The sequence below is a fragment of the Carettochelys insculpta genome, chromosome 10 (genome assembly GCF_033958435.1).
Source record: "Carettochelys insculpta isolate YL-2023 chromosome 10, ASM3395843v1, whole genome shotgun sequence".
Classification (NCBI taxonomy): domain Eukaryota; kingdom Metazoa; phylum Chordata; order Testudines; family Carettochelyidae; genus Carettochelys; species Carettochelys insculpta.
The window spans coordinates 38235758-38255094 of record NC_134146.1 but is presented as its reverse complement, the minus strand read 5'-3'; the positions used below and the strand labels follow the sequence as shown (position 1 = coordinate 38255094).

Sequence of the window (19337 nt, the reverse complement as noted above, 5' to 3'; positions counted from 1 at the left end):
ATTTCGAAGTTGAAATCGACGTTAGGCAGCGAGACGTCGAAGTCGCTAACCCCATGAGGGAATGGGAATAGCGCCCTACTTAGAAGTTGAACGTTGAAGTAGGGCACGTGTAGCCGATCCGCGTCCCGCAACATCAAAATAGCGGGGTCCGCCATGGCGGCCATCAGCTGAAGGGTTGAGAGACACTCTCTCTCCAGCCCCTGCGGGGCTCTATGGTCACCGTGTACAGCAGCCCTTAGCCCAGGGTTTCTGGCTGCTGCTGCGGCAGTTGGGGATCCATGCTGCATGCACAGGGTCTGCAACCAGTTGTCGGCTCTGTGGATCTTGTGTTGTTTAGTGCAACTGTGTCTGGGAGGGGCCCTTTAAGGGAGCGGCTTGCTGTTGAGTCCGCCCTGTGACCCTGTCTGCAGCTGTTCCTGGCACCCTTATTTCGTTGTGTGCTACTTTGGTGTGTAGACGTTCCCTCGCAGCGCCTATTTCGATGTGGTGCTGCCCAACGTCGAAGTTGAACGTCGACGTTGCCAGCCCTGGAGGACGTGTAGACATTATTCCTCGAAATAGCTTATTTTGATGTCGCTACATAGAAATAAGCTATTTTGATGTAGTGTGCATGTGTAGACGTAGCCACTATTAGCAATATCTAATATACAATTTGGACTGTTGAACTATGTTCCCTCAGTTCTTCACTCTGGTTTGCCTTTTACACTGCTTTACTATGAGAGCACCCTCCTGGTCTGTTTGTACACTGCCTCCAGAATGTAAATCACTCCCAGTTACATGGTATGAGTACTTTGGCCAGCCATCCTTGAATTACACTGCAGGCTCCTAGTCCCAGACTTTCTCTCAAAAATGTGTGTCTTGTTCTGCCCAGCTCTCTTCTGGACAAGACAAGCTCATTTAAGTCCATAATTTTATTAACAGAAAATAAAATGTACAAATCCTGTTATCTCTAATGGAATTCCTCAAACACTTCAGTCAAAGCAGACTGTTTAGCTAGAATAATAAAACAAGTTTATTAACAACAGATTTTATGTGACTACAAGTAATGAGGCATAAAAGTCACAAGTGATGTCAATAAAAAGTAAAACACTAGTAAAACAAAGTGAATGCAAAGCAGAAGTCTCTCTTGTCACATATTCTAGCAGCCCAATGGGCTGAGTCTTTCAATCAGAATCCCTTCCCTAGTCCAAAGCTGTTTCCTTTGTTCTTCTAGTGTTGTCAATGTTGTGAGTAGAAGTGGAGGGATAGATAACTTGGGGAGCCTGTCTGCCATTCTGATATTTTTTCCTCTTCTTTGAGAATCATACCCAGTGGGGTTTAGGAGACAGTAAGTTTATGGGGGTGGGAACCACCAGCTGTTCCTTTACTGAGATGTAAATTTCTTGCTCGCACCCTTTTTTGCTGCCAAAGAATGGCCAGGTGATGGTCCATTTGATTTCAGTGGCTGAGATAAACATTAAAACATATTGATTTATAACTAAACAGAGCCTTTACACCACATTTGATACATATATTTGCCACCTAGGAGAGTATGCTATAATTATATACATTTATACATGCAATTATATAGCTTAACATTTTCAGTTTTCTTATTCATTTTACATTTTAGCATGTTGAAAATGGCGAAGATATATTGCTTATCTATTAGGTAATTAGTATTTTCCTTATAATTTGTGTCAAGTTGCATTAGGATGGTCAGTGGAATTTAATTAAAGACACACAAACAGCATATAACATATTTTTATGAAACAAAACAAGCCCTTAATAAAGTACCTGGCTTACTTTGCCATACTGATTATGCTTGACTTCAAAAGTTCAATACTTTTCCCCCTTGCTCTCATAGAGGCTCATGGATTCAGCTTATTTATTTTTTATTTAAATGTTTTTAGACTATGTTTCTTAAACTGTGTTCCATGAACAACTCGCAGGTGTGCCGTGAACGTTTGGCGGAATACAGATATGTTCTGTTATTAAAACCAGAAATAATGTTACTTCTTCGTTGCTATGATACCTGATTAATTTACTTCATTTTGTTTTAATTTACTTCATTTTGTTGCCGTTTGTTATATTTTTTGGTCTGACAAAAATTTTTTGGAAGAAAGTTTTCATAGGTGAGCTGCATAAAAAAATATTATTGTTTGGTGTTCTGTGGTCTCAAAAAGTTGAAGAAGCACTTTTAAAATATCATAATAAATATAGGCCTTAACATAGTTTGTATTAAATTTAGATTTAGTCTTAAACAGATTTATGTTTAAAAAGAAAATCTTATAATTTAACAAAATAAAAACCATCATATTTAAATAAAAAGCCTTGCTTTTTTCTTATTTTTGTCCATTCTGGTTTTAAATCACATGCAAATTGCCTTTGGGACACCAGTTTCTCCCACTGTCCTTTCACATTGCTAGATTTGTCCATTTCATACAGTTCCCACAGTTCTCACACTACGTATCAGCTCCCTATTTAATGTAAAGTTGTTTTTTCGTTTTCTTTTATAGCCACCACACTGTGCTGCACCAATATGGCTAACTCAGGATTTGTCCTTGCTTATGGGAAGATCAATGCACTGGCAGTCAATCTTCCGGGGTTCAATTTAGTGTGCCTAGTGGGGATGTCCTAAATCAAACTGTCATGTTGCCAATGTTGAGCCCAATACTCCTGGCAATTACAATGAGTAAGGGAAGTCAACCGAAGAGTGTCTCCTGTCAACCTCCCACTGTGTGATTGTGGCAAAAATTGAGTTTAGATATGTCTCCTTCAGCTATGCAACTCTTGTAGCTGGATTTGCATATCTAAAAGTGATGTTACCTCCTAGTGTACACCTGGCCAAAGAGGTACCCTGGGTAATGTGTCACATGTAACTGTACTCGTATTTCTGGGACCAGCATTATCAAATTCACTGACATCAAGTAGTATTGCAAATAGCTAAAACAGAGTGAATCCTGTTGGCTTGAGCTGGACTGCATGGGTATAAACTGAGGTGCCAAAAAGTATAGTGACAACTGAAAGAGACTTTCATGTCTGTGGGACTCTGTGTAGTGGCTGTCTTCAGGTGACTATGAATTAAATTTCAGTTTGGTCTGAATTCAGCAAAGCTTTTAAATTTTTTACCAAGGTGGAATTCTATTAACTCTGTACTACTAACTCTGTACAGGTGAGGGTGGAGGGTGAATAGCTACGCCCCATAGTGGTAATTCTAGCACTTCCCCATTTGGGAAGAGGAAAATTTAAACCCCCTTTCATATATGTTCTTTGAAGGCTCTCCCCTTGGACTGGGGACAGAGAGAAGGCCTGATCCTACAGTCGCTATAGAACTACAATGATGAATAAAAGTCTGTAGAATCAGGCCTTAGATGAATTAATTAAATGCCTAATTTACTTTGCTGGCCAGTTGTTTCCTGACTAGCACGTGCCAAAATGTAATGACCATGAAAAGGGACTGTTCTGAGAAGCTTGGCAAAAAAGAAGTGTAAAATTTACAGCTACCTGGAGGCAGCTGTGGCTGATTCTGTGGGGTTGCATATGGCTACTTAATTGTATGTTGCTCAATACAAAATGAGTACAAGTTACACAAATAACCTCATGTTCACTTAAAAAAAGGCCTAAACTTTTTAAAGAATGCTTTTCCTCCTTTTTTTTCCTGGCAAGCTTAAAAATACCCTGCAATAATGAAATGAAAACAAGCTGAATGGTTACATTTCAAGGAGGAGGGAAAATATAGTTGCAGCCAGCTGGAGCAAGTCTGGGCCAGTGTCTCTGTTCTTTTCTTTCAGCTGGCTTAGTGCTGCTCCAAGAAGGCAGACAATGCTGGCTGTCACTGTTTCAGATTTGTTTTCCACACTCACATCTGTGCTTATTAAATGAAACCCCATTGTCAGCCTGGCACACTTCCATATGGATCCTTTGGGTTTTTCTTTTGCTTTGCTCTGATGTACCTGTGTGCCACACTCTCACAGGCCTGCTGACAGGGTTGGGCAAAGGGTGCAGTTGCCCCAGGGCCTGGAGTTACAAAGGAGCCTGGAGCTCCAGCCACCAGTGCTGCTACTTCAGCAGTGGCTGGAGCTCTGGGTCCTTTGAAATGTGTAGCTCTGGCGAGTGGGGTGGGAGGGTGGGGGGTGAGGAGGAGAGTGTCATGGCACAGTTTGAGTGATGCTGAGGGCTGACAGCCATAGACTCCTCCCCTTCTGCCCTTCACTCCATCCCTGTCAGGGTATAGCATTGGGCCCCCTCCCATCTTCCCCTGGATCTTGCAGTGGCTGTCAACTCTGCTGAACTCACATGCTACAAATGATCTAATGCAGTACTGACTATGGTACACGTATGCAAGAGATTACTGTGTTGTCTTCATCAAGCTCGGTCTGTTAGCTTTGCGTCAGACCTTTCATGTTTCTGCTGTAGTCTCATCTACAGATAAGCCTGATGCAAATTTTTGGGTATGTCTTCACTACCTGGAAAATTGACCCAGTCGGAGTCAATATTCTGAGGTTTGATTTTGCACACCAAGTGGGGATGCACAAAATCAAACTTTGCTGGTGCTGAAAGGCGACTCCTATACTCAATCTCATGAGGAGTAAGGGGGTTTCCCTCAATGAGGATGGCCAGGTAAGTCGAATGTAGGCAAGTCAATCCCATCTATGCAATTGACATAGCTGGAACTGCATATCTACAATTGACTTTTAGGTCGAGGGTAGACCTGACCTTTGTCGAGTGTGGACTCAGCAGCATGGCAGGGCAGAATGGGTTTTAGAAGAGTCACAAGACAGGTGGATCAATTAGGTATTCAGCTGGAGGCTAGTCTCCAGGCAGGGTACTGACTGCACTGCTTGTAGAAGAAAACTCTAAGATAATCAGGCCTTGACTGTGCAAAGTGCTGAGAACCCAAGCCCTGGTCCAGCAAAGCACCTAAATCTGTGAGTGGTCCTATTGTCTTCAGTGGGACCATTCATGTGCTTAACTGAGTGCTGGATCAGGGCCAGAATATTCAGTAGTGAACAACATTGAACTCGCAACAAAGAATATGAAGTGGTAGGGCTGGCAACCAGACTTTGCTGATCCCTGGGCAATATAGGGCAGGCTCAGCTTCAGGCCCCTCAGAAGGGGTGGGGCCTCAGGAAAAAGGGGAGGGGCTAGGGGAGCCAGACTTCAACACTGCCCAGACTGTGCCAGGCCCCACCCAGCCAGCTCTTAGCACCACATAGAGTGTGCTGTTTGTGTCTCCAGCAATGATTTAAAAGGGCTGAGATTCCCTTTTTAATCTCTGGGTGCTGGGGCAGTTGCCCCCTGTGCCCCCCACCCCCATTGGTAGCCCTGGGCAGTGATTAAAATTTCAACAGAATGCAGGAACGTGCGTTTTGGGAAATATACATGGAAGAAGTAGAAACCATAAAAATAACTAAAGAACAGTTCATGTCCTCTGAGAAATACCGGGGAAAGCAGGGACATTATGAACAATACCAGTAAAGCTCATGGGAAATACAAATACAAGAGATGTCCAGTGCTGTAGATTGCAAGCTCTTTGGACTTTTGAACCTCATTTTAAAGTACCCTCATGGCTTGCAGCCTTTCATTAGGCTTGTAGCCCTATATAAAGGCTATTGATGTGACATGAAATGATGTGGGATTCTTTATGTTGTCATAAACTTTTCTATACATTTTAATGTCAGTCCAGTGTCTGAATCTATTGCGAGATCATTTCAGATTTGAGTGGGACAGAGGTAAATCTGGGTTTGAAATAAGTGGGGTGCCTGACAGGGGAGACTGTTGCCAGGCTTGGGTAAGATTTTAGCATAGCTTCCTTTGGCTTTTAGTGTTGTCTGTATGTTAGCCTTGCATCTTCCCATACCTTTTCAGAGATGGTACCTGATAAATCTGCCCACAGAGTAGGGATGACATACCTTTAATGATGATTATTTTTACACCATGCCTTGCTGTTCCAACCACAGGCCTGTGCCTGCATATCTTTTAACCATATGCACTGTAGCCAGCCTGAATTTCACTGTTGTGGAGGATGAATGAATTCAACAGCTTCAAGGCTCTGTTTTGACTCCCAGTGATGTAAAAAAAAAATTTCCCTTAATTTTAGGGGGGTGTTGGATCAGGTTCTAATATCACAGCTCCTTGTTGCATACGCTAAAAGTATAAAGGAGCACAGGACCACATACTTACCTCATTTGAACAGCTGTAAATCTGGTCTAGTTCTATTTTCTTTATTGCAGTTATTGAAGTGTAAATGTGGTGCACCTTATAGACTGACAGATTTATTGGAGCAAAAGCTATCGTGGGCAACGACCCACTTTGTCATATGCAAGCTTATGCTCCAATAAATCTGTTAGTTTAAGGTGCCACAGGATTTCTCTTTGTTTTTGTGGATACAGATTAACACGGCTACCCCTCTGATGCTTGTAAACCTGGTGTGAGTGAGTTGAGGATCTGGCCTACCCTTCAGCAGGTCTGCCATTCCGTTAAGTAAAGAGAAGTGGCAGTCACAGCTACTGTGCTACTGGCAATACGCCACCTTCCCCATTATGATTAATACTCACATTTAAATGTCCAAATTGGAGCAGTCTTGCAGTGAGCTTGATCACAAAAGTCAAAGAAGCACCAAACATGACACAACTTGAGCAGAGGTCTAGTATTTGTAGACCCAGATGGTACCATTCATAGTGCAATGGGTCCTTGCAAAGAGACATAAATTTCTGGTAGGGAAAAGGGAATAAAACTGCATAACCAAGATAGTTGGTTCCTGCAATCCCACCGAATGAATAGTAGCAGTATGGGCCAAGCAGGATGGAGGCGATGGCCACCGCAAATTGAATGGGAGAGGCCATGATACTTAATATGCTGAAGGCGAGGCTAACTTCCCACTGAAATTGAGACAGAAACACATTGTTAATCTTTTGACTAACTAGAGAAAAATATCAAAGTTTTAACTAATGAGGGTGGGAGATTTCCCATTACTTCATTTTTTTTATATTCCATTCCCTAATGTGACCAGAATATGATACATATCAGAGAGGGAAATAAGCACAATAACTATCCTATATGCCACTTGCTAAAAAAATTGATTGTAGATGCTCTTCAGGGAAGTGAATGCAGTGAAACCAAATTTTGCTAAAAATATTAGAACGAATTACAGCAAACATATTTTATTTCTGCATTTGTTCATGTATCATAGAAGTAAATTACAGTTGACTTCCAAATTTAAACACTAGCAAAATTCCCCATGTAAAGACAAGAAGTAACTCTGGAACTAGTAGAACCAACAAGCTTGTAGAACGTTTAAAGCTTGTTCACTTTAGAGCCCTGTATAGTTTATATGATCCGCAGCATTAATAGCCAAATATACTTTTTCCACTTGAATTTATAATCTGGATTAACTCTGAAGTCCCCTTGACTTCTCAGCTGTATTTGACACCATATTGAATAATGACATGCGCTTACAAGTGATCTTTGTGTTTGTTCTCTGTCAGCCAAAAGGATAAGTACACCAGCAATAACAGCCTGTAGATGGAGGGAACAGACAGTTAAACATGTTACTTCACAATGCTAGTAATAATTTAAATTCTGAAATGCTTTGCAAACAATTTAATTTTTATTAAATTGATAAGCCAAATTCTGCCTTCATAAATATGCATTAAACTTGAACTGCTCCCACTGGGCTTGCACAGATGTAGCTGTTGAACTAAAGTTGATTGTATGTAGTGGTGGTGATTTGAGAACTCTGTCTATCCAGCATACAAACTGTGGCTGATATTATGAAGTTGTTACTATGAAAATTGCTGTATAATAGAAGAACAGGTGGAATCCATCATGAGATGACAGACTGTGGACAATAGAGAGTCTTTGACCTGAATGACTGTACTCTGACTACACAGTGAGTATACTAACAAGGTTGGCTGAAGTTAGGAGAATCAGTATTCTCCAATTCATCAAAAGGAAGCTGATGAGAAAGACCTGAATGGATGATTATGCTGAAATCCCTACTGCTATAAGAAAACTAAAGTCTATTTAAATATGTCAGCAATGAATGTGGTTCACTGTGTTCAACTTTCTGCCAGCCTATGAATCTTGGGTCTGCCTATATATTTGATCCTAATTATATATAATTGATAAATGGAACCATCAAAGGAAAATGTGCTTGAAACAAGAATCTGAAAATCAAAAGATCAGAAAATGGGCAAACAGCATAATCTGGATGCTCATTGCTGACCCAGAGGTGAACATATCAAGTTTGAAAATCCAGAACCTTGAGCAATATGGTTTTGAGGTTTGTTTCCCATTTTGGGTATGCTGAATGTTTTAAGACTTAGATTTTCATTTTCCATGTCACTTTGTATTTTAAATGTCTGATATTGGAAATTTGAAAATACTTCTCCTGAGGCCAAGCCTGAAATTATAATCTTGGCATAACCATAACATAAAATTCTCATGGAAAAAAGCAAAAACATCTGGAGTCATCAGTGGTTGTTGGCTAAATTAATCAGAAAAAAAGCCACAAACAGGGTATCTGACAAGGTTCTAGGCAGCATAAATTACCCTACAAAATAGGAGTACTATTAAGAGTAATTGTAATACTGAGGCTGTACAAGATGAGGGCCAAACCCTTTCACTATCTTCTTTGCCAATTGAGGGGGCTTCAGTTTACACTTAATGCCCATGTGGTTGGTGGAAAAAGGAAAAAAATTGAAGATGGATAAAAGCAGGGGCGGGATTATACATCATGGTTTAGCTCCAGGCAGATAATTCCAACTAGTAGATGATCAGTTTCCAGTTTGTTTTAAATATTCTGGCAAGAAATGCAACTGTATATCCCAAAGTTTAAAATGCCACAACACTGCAGTTTCGTAAGCTCTGCCATTTTTTTTTCTTAATGCAAAATGTAGAGAAAATTCTGGATTAATAATCCATTCCATTGTACCAGTAGGAGCCTTTTAATTTACTGAGTGAGGCTCTGTTTTTCAAGGCATTTATCAACACAATACAGCCAAACACCCTAAACAGACTGCCACCTTGCAGAATTTTCAGAACTAGAGTAGTTGGCACTTAGCTGCCTAGCTCCCCATTCGCTGCATGGGATCACAGACACACCTAAATATAGAGGCTGCAGAATCCTGGGATACAGGCACAGTACTGCCCTGCCTAATGGGGTTTTCAACACTGCAAGGCAATCTTTATGTGATAGGAAAGAGGTCAGATTCTGTGTATCAGTATCTGCTTGCAACAACTGCACTACAGTCTTACACCATGTTCACCTGTTGCAGGTCCTACATATATAAAGCCATTATTTATTTTAGGGTGGGAGAAGGAAGAAGAATTATATTCCTCTCCCTCTGGAATCCCTCCTCAGCATTGTCAGTGCACTAAGCCACTGAACTGTTCACTCTGCCTCCTGCCACTGGACTCAAGACTTACAGCAGACAGAGAATGGTGAGCCAGATTTCCCAATGTATTGTGTAATCTGTATTTGTGATCAGTCTGCATTCTCCCTGAAGCGGTACCCTTATATGAATGCACTCACCACCAAATGCATGATCCTGCTTTGGTTCATCTTCTGGACAATTCTCCATAGGCTGCCCATCAGTGAAACATCCTTCCCCAGCCTCAGCTCAACTTCCAGTCCCCATACTCTACTGCAGATGCACCCAGTCTGGCCAGGTCCTCCTCTTCCAAATGCCGTTAACACACCAAAATGGTAAAATTCCCATGACTTTCCTCAGTCCCATATCTCATTTGTCAGACCCACCCATAGTACCATATCTCTTTCATGTTACCAGCCCTTATCTATCTCTCAGACACCTCTGTGTGTCTATTCCATCCCCCTGCCACAATCAGATTTCTTTGTGCATTACACTACCTCCCAGCAGCCCCTGTCTCTCACCTTGACATTCTGCAAGCCACCTTTCCTGGTCCATTGGACCAATCTGCCTATTACACTTCTGTTGCCATTCAGTCATGACTTGTCGACAAGGGCAAGGCTAAAAGACAGATGGATGATCCCCATCTCAGCATATCCTGGCAAATAGGCCCATCATCATGGTGAAGTGCCTGGGAGGACCTGTGACAGCTTCTACCAGGCTTAGGAAACCATCAGCTAGAAAATCTAAAAAATGCCTAGTGGTTTGCACTGAACAACCCCTACTGCACCTTATCCCAATCATTGTAGGGCTTAAGATGGGACTCTGAAGCCTTCCAGGCTCTGTGAATGGAACTGTTGGGAGAATGGAAGCCCTGGAATGGGTTTCTAGTGTTTGTGGGATCAGGGGCTGCCCCACCATGTGGGTTTCTCTGGGCCAGGATCCACAGGGCATCCAGACTGTGGCCAGCTGACTTCCTGACTGCCACAGCCTGATGAGTGACATGCCCTAAGAGTCAGGCAGACTAGTGAGCCTGCTGGCCCAGGAGTCTGGAAGCACTAGGATAGTCCTTGTGGTTGGGCAGCCCAGAACCCACAAATCCTGTAAGTCTTAGCAGGAGCTCATGAAGCTGATATGATTCTTGTCAGGTTCACTACCATTCTTTCAGCTGCCTCAGAGTCCCATGGACTATGTTTCATTCCATGTGTTGGTGTTGCCAAACCAAACCCTTGCTAGAATTTCTGGTTCACGGGAGATAAATTGGTTTATTCACACTTGGAACTAAACCAAATTTCTCAATGTGGAAAATTCCTGCCAACCAGAAATTCTGAGTTTCAGCAGCTCTACTTAGCACTCGCTGTCTGCCTTTGTACTTTAGGATGGATGATGCTGGAGCAAGGGCAGAGCAACATGAAAGATTCTTTCTGTATAATATCTTGACCAGCACAGTGAATGAGCAAATCTGCTCATACACATAACTTATTTGCTCACTAGACAAGCAATAACATTACCAGCTTCAGGACCTGGAGCCAAAGTCTGTCCTCCAGTTTTAAGCTGAACTCCCTCTTGGAGGCAATGAGAAGTTCTGCTTAAAAAGTTCAAGTAGGGTTATCATATTTGAACTTTCAAAACAGAGGAGACCCCTAAGAGGGAGTGTATCTGTATCAATATCTACCAGCTCATCCTGTATTAATTGTACTGGATAAACTATAACACATGAGTTAGTAGATACTGATACAGATACACTCCCTCTCAAGGGTGTCCTCTTTTTTTAATATAGGAGCCCTAGTTCAAGGGGCTGTGGAATCAGAGGTGAGGTAATGAGGCTTGGATAACATCGGATCTATATCTGTCCCACCATTATTTTCATTTTGCTAAAGGAAAACAACTCTTTATTGGTCTATGTCTCTTTGTGGAATGTACCAAGCCAAGGAAGACCTTAGCAGCTGTGAAAGTGGACATATCATCTCTAAACAAGTTACAATGTTGGAAACATTGTCTGTGCCTGTTAGTCCTGTCAGCTGACATATTTTAAGTAAAGCAGTACACAAAACTGTAATTAAACACTTGTCAAATGGTAAGATGAGTAACAAAGAATATAATTCAATCAGTTCTGGCATATCGCTTTAATGCAATTTATTATTTAGATCCTAACGTCTAGAGGACATCAATAAGCTATCCAAGGTGTTCAAAGTATCAGATTTTTAACTGAGCATCTATTTGCCTCTTTCTGGTTTCTCCTGGGCCAGGGAACTGAAGCACAAACTCAAAGCCCTCATCCCTTTTAAAGCCCTTTCATCACGGCCGGATTATTATCATCCAAACAATCACAAAACCAAAACCAGATCAATTGAAAAACACTGGTCAATAAACCCGCAGAAGCTCCCCCTATTCTGGAACCAAGGGAGAAGACCATTCTTCTCTTTAATTCCCCTCTTAACCCAGCTGCCTTTTCTTTCTACAATTCACCCACAGAGCAATGAGATCAACCTGGAACTTGTACCCTTTACGGAGTGCTGGCTCTTTGCTTTGTTACAGAATTCTGCCCAAACATACACCCCTTGCTGTGAGCTGACTTCAGAGAGGGTGCATGAGGATGGAGTAAGTCAGAGCAGAATTTGAGTCTTAAGATAAAAACTTGCTGCACTTGTACACATCTTCATGAATAGTTTAAAATCTAAACAGGTATCTGCTGAAAGTAAAGGACATGAACCTAAGAGACGCTAATTGATGTGACAGGGGAACCAAATTCTGATACCAATAGCACCAGTATAACTCCAGTCATGTTACTTCATGCTGACACTGGTGAACTGAAATCCAGTTTTGACCCAGAGTTGGAGAATTTTTTTGACTAGCAAAGAGAAATGGTGAGAGTCAAATATCCTGAAACAATAAATATGTTAATATTGACTGCAAAGTGAAATCTCATCAAGGAATTGCAGAGGGCTCCTGTGTTCAATTTCATGTTGACTACGCCAAGTAATTCTTCTAAAAAAGTTTATATTAATAGGGGACAAATTCAGAAATGGTTGACTTTTTTAGAGTTTCAGTAACTTCACTAATATCACTTCCCTTCCTGTTAACATTTTTGTTGTGGCCTACCAAAGTTCCATTCCAGATGGGACAGGCGATTCGAACACTCCAGCCAGCAAACCAGGGCTTATAAGAAAAAACGGGAAAGAAAGCAAAAATTCCAGAGAAAAAGCTTATAATCCCAAAGGTAATAAGTATCCCTCCAGTACCGTCATACAGGCTCTTTGTTTTCATTGTGAGTCTCTCTCTCTCTCCCTCTCTCTCTGCTTTATTCACATCAAGGATTAGTAACCAGAGCTTAGTCAAACATATTTCATTATAAACAGAAGTTTCTTAGAAACTGTAGTCATGATGCATGCAGTGTGTACCTACCGTGACAAAACATTATTCTAGTTAATGTAAATTAGTTCTATATAGCCACAAGTATAATCAAAAAGGTTCCTAATATGCCCAATAAAATAATATGGTTTTCTTTAAAAGAATAATCTCAGTCCACTTTCAGCTGTAGAAAAAGTCGTATAGTTATTTTGAATTGTTTCTTCATCTGTCTTTCCAGGAGGAGTGACCACTTCCTAGTCTGTGGAGAGCCAGAAATTTGCCAACAGCATTATAGTAATTATTTTATGTTCTGACTAGTCTACTAGAGCCAATGCAAACCCAATATCCTTTGTGTCCAAGAGGTCAGCATATGTATATGTCTATGCATGTGACCATGCTCCCCCCTGCAATAGTTATTTATAACATAAAATTTGTGTCAAGAAATTTTCCTTGGCCCTTTTGCTTGGCTTTGTTTTAAAATCAACTGTAAATGTTGTTAAGTTTTGGTCATCCTCCCAAAACCATGCAGATCACTTCAGTTCCAATCATGGAAGAGAAGAGGGTCTTGGGAAGGTTTTGAGGCCTGTTCCTGCTGCACAAAATGGCCATTGACAGCGATCGGAGCAGGACCAGTGATAGCCACAAAAACAACAATGCTTATTGAACAGGTTCCCCAATTGCTTCTGTAGCTGCTGATATGGCAAATATTTTGATTGAAAGAGCTAAAGTCATTATACATTGTAACTTCTGGGTCACAACTGCACAATTCTGAAAATGGTTGAACTTATTTCAAACATGCTGGAACATGGTCACAGTTATATGATGCTTCCGCTAGGGTGGCATCTGAAATTGGCCATGCTGTTACAGATTGTGGGACGCAAACCACTTTCCAACTCTCCTGAGTGGACACATCTCTATCTGTGTAATATTAGTTTATTTGTGACAAAACTGACACAAGTTCAAGGGTCATTACTGTGTCCACTGGGCTCAGCAGAGGTCAGAATGGCTGCAACACATCCTGTGTGGGTTTATGTTGGCCCTGGCTCTTCTAATCTACATCAGTGCATAACAATCAATTGGCTGTCCACCAACTGAGAATAAACAGAGACTCAGCTCTCCTCCTGTCAATTATGCTTCCTATGCTGGGACTAGGAAGCGGGGTGGGACTGGATTTTGCACCATGTGAGGGCTTCCACATGTCAGGAGACTTATAAGATAGCAAGATGTGACTACATTCTAGCTGTCATGGCTGCAGTTGTGCACATAGGCTGGAACAGGCTTGAGCAGTGATGGGCAACTTACAGAGTGTGGGCAATACGCAGGCCATAAGGGTTCTATGTTCTGTTTTGTTTACCATTGCCTTCATGGAGTGGTGAGGGATTCTGCTGGTTTTCACCCATGTGATTTTTTTCATACCAGTATTATGAAAGTGACAAACAGGTAAAGCAAAGGCAAGTGAAGTGAGGTGCCTGCTGACAGTACACAAAGCTAACTGTGAGAGAGCCATGCACTCCCTCTGCGTCCATCAAAGTGGCTCTACTGTTTAATCAGCATGCCCAGCAAATTCTAGGTACACAAGAGAAAATCTACCTTATCCCAGGAGACCATCCTGGTTGTGACAATCTTGCAATCCATTGAGATGAAGGTGGGTCACTCACGAAGCCCACTTATTAGCCTAGGTTGCTCATTGCTGGAGTAGAGAACCTGGCCCTGGAAAGTCAAGATAGCCTGGGACACAGTCCTTAATTTAATGGCTTGTAGACATTTAACTCCAGAAACCAGATAACCTCAGAGCTAACAGGAGCTGCAGTAACTTTATACAGCTGAGCATGAGGACAGAGCCTCAACCTTAAATTTGAATTTCTGTTTTTGATTGTTTTCACAATATTAATATTCTTGGATAAGTCTAGGGTTCTTTTGGCAATTAATTGATCTATGGCTTGTCACCATAGAATTTAAAAGTATATTTATTTTTACAAAGATTGACTTTCTTTATAAAATAGTATCCAAACTCCAGTTTAATTAAATCACAATTAGCAGGCCTTGTAATTGTATTACATATGCAGTCTGTTTTCTCCTAGATTAATTTTAATCTCTGCTCTTTTAGCAAATCCAGAAAGTCACACATGGAAAATTATACATTACTGGTTCTATTAGGAATGCGATTCGCAAGATGACTTCATGGTCTTGAATGACAACATAAGCATGCCAGATGCTCGTAGTGCATGACCCCTTTAAAGACTTTAAAAGATCATACAGTAATTTAAAATCTAATTTCCTGCTTATAGTGTGAAGAAAGAGAGCCTAACAGCTTACGGTTACTCAGTACTTCCCATCCAGTCAGTTAGGGCAGTGTGAATGTCTTAATAACAAATCAGAGCACTGAACTCCTTTTTGGCTGCATGTTTCCGTTGCACATTTTAATGCCTTTCTCATCACTGGCATGGTTAACATCCCATATTTTCATACTGTTCTGTGGAAATCAAGGTTGTATTTCATTCCCCGATGAAGAGAGACCTTTGCACGGTAGCTTACAAAAAATGTAGTCTTTGATCTAAGTCATGCTTTGACTTTTACTCATTCTTTTATCTGGGATTTCAGTAAACGAGACAACAACTCAGGGTGAAAACCAGGCAGCATTAACTCCTTCAGTGTCCTATCTGCAGTTTCTATTCCACACCTATGAGAGAGTCAGCAGCTTTATGAATTCTGCTATCTGCTGTATGGGGTGTGGAGGCTCCTTCCTAGCGCCTTTGCCTCCACACATCACTATCGTGCAGGTGTCTGGGTTTGAGTAACCAGCCTTCCTGCGGACATTGTTGGTTCTCTTATAGATCTGATCCTCACCTTCCTGGCCCTTTAGCCCATCTCCTGTGGGAGGAATAAACAATGATCCAGGCCATTGTCTTTAATGAATGTGTTTTCTAAACAAAATACAGGTAATAGCATTTTGTACACACAGCTCCACTCCCTACCTCAATGCCTAACTATTTGTGCATGTTACAAATCTGTTCCCTCCCTAAATGTGTAAGGAATGGAGCTAAGTTAGGAAAGGAGCCCTTGAAGGTGTTTTTTTTTTTTTTTTTTGAGAGAGAGCCCCAGAGGATGTTAGCATACTGGAGATATGCTAGCAGTGGTGGAACAGAATCTATGTATATTGCTGACAGGGGGAACTGAACCGGGAACCTCTGGAATGTAATGCATGAGCCTCTGCCACTTGAGCTAAAAGCCAGCTTTCTCTCAACTAAGGTTGCACAGAGATCTCTTCTTTCTCTCTGTAAGTGGTCTAAGTGCCACTAGATGGGATAGTGAACCACACACAGGAGGTATGTGGGTTACATAAGTAGTAGTGGCCATAGCTTAATAAGAGTGGTATTTTTCTTTTTAATTTGATACGCCTTCTGCATTCTAAAATGACAGCACTGGTGATATGAAGGCTTGTCTACATGAGAACATTGAGCCAGTTTGACTTAAATTAATTTAAAGAAACAATTCAGCTCAATGAGTGCAAAATCCTGCACAGACACACAGTAAGTTTAGTGTGGCTTAAGTCAGGTTAGCATGCGACAAGGAAATGACTAAAGCTACATTACATGAACTGCTCTTAAAACTGAGATATGTGTCTATCTAGGGCTTTGCACCAGTGTGACACAGTTATTTAAAATCACTCCATTAGTAAAAACAGGTGCAAGTTCATGTAGCGACCAGGCCTGTTTTATGCTTAGTCACATAAAATTACAGGAGAAACAGTGATATGGCCAGCATCACCCATTAGCCTCATCAACTCTGCCCTGCTTTCTAGAGGGCACTACTATGATGGTCTTTCTGTCTTTCCCTTTTCTAGCTGAAACTGAAACCAAGGACACAACTTGTGCTAATTTGTATGGCTGTCCCTTAGCAAGCAGCCTCTGAATGGTAATGCAGGTGGTAATGCATCCCTATCTATAGAGCTTGGTTGGGCTTGAAGATTTAGGTCTGTGTACTTGATAATTTAAAGAGATCAGCAATATCTATCCAAATGAACTAGATAGACTGGGAATATAGGCAGGCAAGTGTACAGTCATACCCCGAGGTGCGCCCATTCGAGTTACAAGAATTCAACTTTACAAAGAGTTTCATTTAATACCCCTACTTCAGCTTACGAGGCATTTCTTCGCATTTACGAGGAGCGATTTGGAGGCTGGCAGCTCTGGTGGGCAAGCACCGAGGGGATGGAGTTGCCTGCATTGGTCTTGACAAAGAAGCTGTGCAGGGGGATGGCGGCACCCTGCGAGAGGGCGGTAGTCTGGTGCGGGGAGATAGACTTGTCCTAGTCCCAGCAGTAGATCATGCCGCTCTGCGAGACGTGGATGCTGGGTGCGCAGCTCATCCCAGCCCCGCTGCTGCCGCTCAGCCCCCGAGCGGCTAGGGGGCCGCCGCCGCCTGCCCTGCGCAGCTGTGCCTCGGGCGCCGCTCACTGTCTGTGGCGCTCCCTCCCATTTAGCGCCTGGCTCGCCCGCCGTTGCTGCCTCGGCTGCCACCAGCGGGCCCTCTCCACCACACAGCCCCGCTCAAGACAGGCATCACCCCTTGCAAGCCGGGGGCCCCCTGTGCCTGCCTAGCTCCCCGCGTGGCCAACCCCTGGCAGCGCCCCCTCCCCACTTAACCTAAGCTGCGCTCAGGCTGGGCTGTCTCCCCATGCCCTGCTCTGCCCTGCTCTCCCCCTTGCACCAGATTTAATGGGATTTGGTGGTGTTTTAGCATAAATGGGTGTACATTTTGGGGCTCAGGAATGCATAAAATTTTTTCCCATTGAAATTAATGGTAATTATATTTTCTACTTACGAGAATTCGCCCTAAGAGGGGTTTTTCAGGAACGAATTACCCTCGTAAGGCAGAGGAAGACTGTAATTCTATAAAAAGTGATAGGTTAATAAAGAACTGAGCTTGAAAAGATGGTACAGTGAAACTCGTAGAAGAAGATTTGAAGGGCCCTATATAGCAGTTTTGCATGGGTGTGACTAATTTTCAGTGGTGCAAGTGAGAGAAGAATCAAGCCCAAATGTGTGGTTAATCTGACTTTTCATGAGGTGTTATGGTAACTTTCAGCTATATTCATGATCAACACTAGGTGCTGCTATGCTGCTACTCATTGGCAACATATGTTAGCAAAGGTTTAAAATAGCACTTTTGCAGCAGTTAGCAGACTCCTGTCTAATGTTATTTTCTGACGTTCGTACTCATGCTGCTTTAATGCGCATTAGCTTCATAAATATACAGTTTTAGTTTTTGAAGTGTTGCTTTTGCATTCTGCTGGATTGCCACCCCAGACACAGGAAACAACAGGCTAAGACGCATATGCCCCCATGAGTCATAACATTAAGCAACTCTCAATTTTTCAAATTGCTTCAGTCAAATATTTACTTCAGCTTTGCCTCTAGACTTTTTGTGATCCAAAGGGAATCACGCTGTTAATGGGATGATTCTTAGAACATACTGACTATGCTACCAGGACACAGAAGTTTTTTTTATAATGGGAAAATATGGGAAAAATATGTTTAGCTCTCCTGGGTTTTGGGCCTTTTACTCCTACGTGTCTGAGTGGGAGAAAGGACAAATCTCTAGGATGTTGACTTTCCCATGGCAACAGAAAACGGAAATGATTTGAACTCCATCTAGTGACAGATGACTCATTGTTCAGCCTACTTGCTATTTTCTAAGCATTAGAACAATATAGTGGGAGGAAAAACCAGCCTTTTCAATATCATATTCTTAGCACTGAAGCCTGTGGGAGTGGACAGCTTTCTGGCCTCTATTTTCAAAGGCCACTAAATTTCATTATGGAGACTCTTGACTATCCTTTTACTTTACAGAGAGAGAGAGCTCAGTGGTTTGAGCATTTGGCCCCGTAAAGCCGGGGTTGTGAGCTCAATCTTTGAGGAGGCCATAGAGGGGTCTGGGGGAAATAGATTTAAAAAAAAATCTGTCAGGGATGGTGCTTGGCTCTGCTGAGAGGGTAGGGGACTGGACTGGATGACCTACTGAGGCCCCTTCTAGTTTTATGAGATATGTATATCTCCATATATTAGAAGCCAAACACATCCGAGTGCTTTATTTTTTTTTAGCCACTAGAGGGTGAGTACTTGTACATTTCACACAGTCTATCACCTAACCATGAGATGACTGAGATCGTGCTGGTAGAAGACTGGATTTCAAACAGTAGGGTTACCATATAAAAAAAGAGGATACCCCTGAGAGGGAGTGTATCTATATCAGTATCTGCCAACTCACATTGTGTTAATGTTTTATAAGCTACGTCTACACGTGAAGCCTACATCGAAGTAGCTTATTTCGATGTAGCGACATTGAAATAGGCTATTGCGATGAATAACGTCTACACGTCCTCCAGGGCTGGCAACGTTGACGTTCAACATCGACGTTGCGCAGCACCACATCGAAATAGGCGCTGCGAGGGAACATCTACACGCCAAAATAGCACACATCGAAATAAGGGTGCCAGGCACAGCTGCAGACAGGGTCACAGGGCGGACTCAACAGCCAGCCGCTCCCTTAAAGGGCCTCTCCCAGACACAGTTGCACTAAACAACACAAGATCCACAACTGGTTGCAGACCCTGTGCATGCAGCATGGATCCCC

At 42.2% G+C, this 19337-nt stretch overlaps 1 protein-coding gene across 1 annotated transcript; it reads right to left on the bottom strand.

The window, feature by feature from the left end:
- Positions 1-1097: 1097 nt before the first annotated feature.
- TMEM212 (transmembrane protein 212) lies at positions 1098-12617 on the bottom strand. The gene is made up of 4 exons (XM_075004616.1): positions 12453-12617; positions 7438-7497; positions 6537-6860; positions 1098-1444 (listed from the first exon to the last, which is right to left on the bottom strand). The coding sequence occupies exons 1-4, from the start codon at positions 12615-12617 to the stop codon at positions 1364-1366; spliced, it is 630 nt and encodes a 209-aa protein (XP_074860717.1). The 3' UTR covers positions 1098-1363.
- Between the last annotated feature and the right edge of the window lie 6720 nt (positions 12618-19337).

What these genes read in the sequence shown, in the direction of transcription:
- TMEM212 (XM_075004616.1), bottom strand. Translation starts at nt 12,617, where the DNA reads ATGAAAACAAAGAGCCTGTATGACGGTACTGGAGGGATACTTATTACC. An exon ending in CCATCTGGAATGGAACTTTG is followed by an intron (nt 7,498 to 12,452) that starts GTAGGCCACAAC and finishes CTCCATCTACAG; the next exon opens with GCTGTTATTGCTGGTGTACT. An exon ending in TCCAATTTGGACATTTAAAT is followed by an intron (nt 1,445 to 6,536) that starts GTGAGTATTAAT and finishes TGTTTATCTCAG; the next exon opens with CCACTGAAATCAAATGGACC.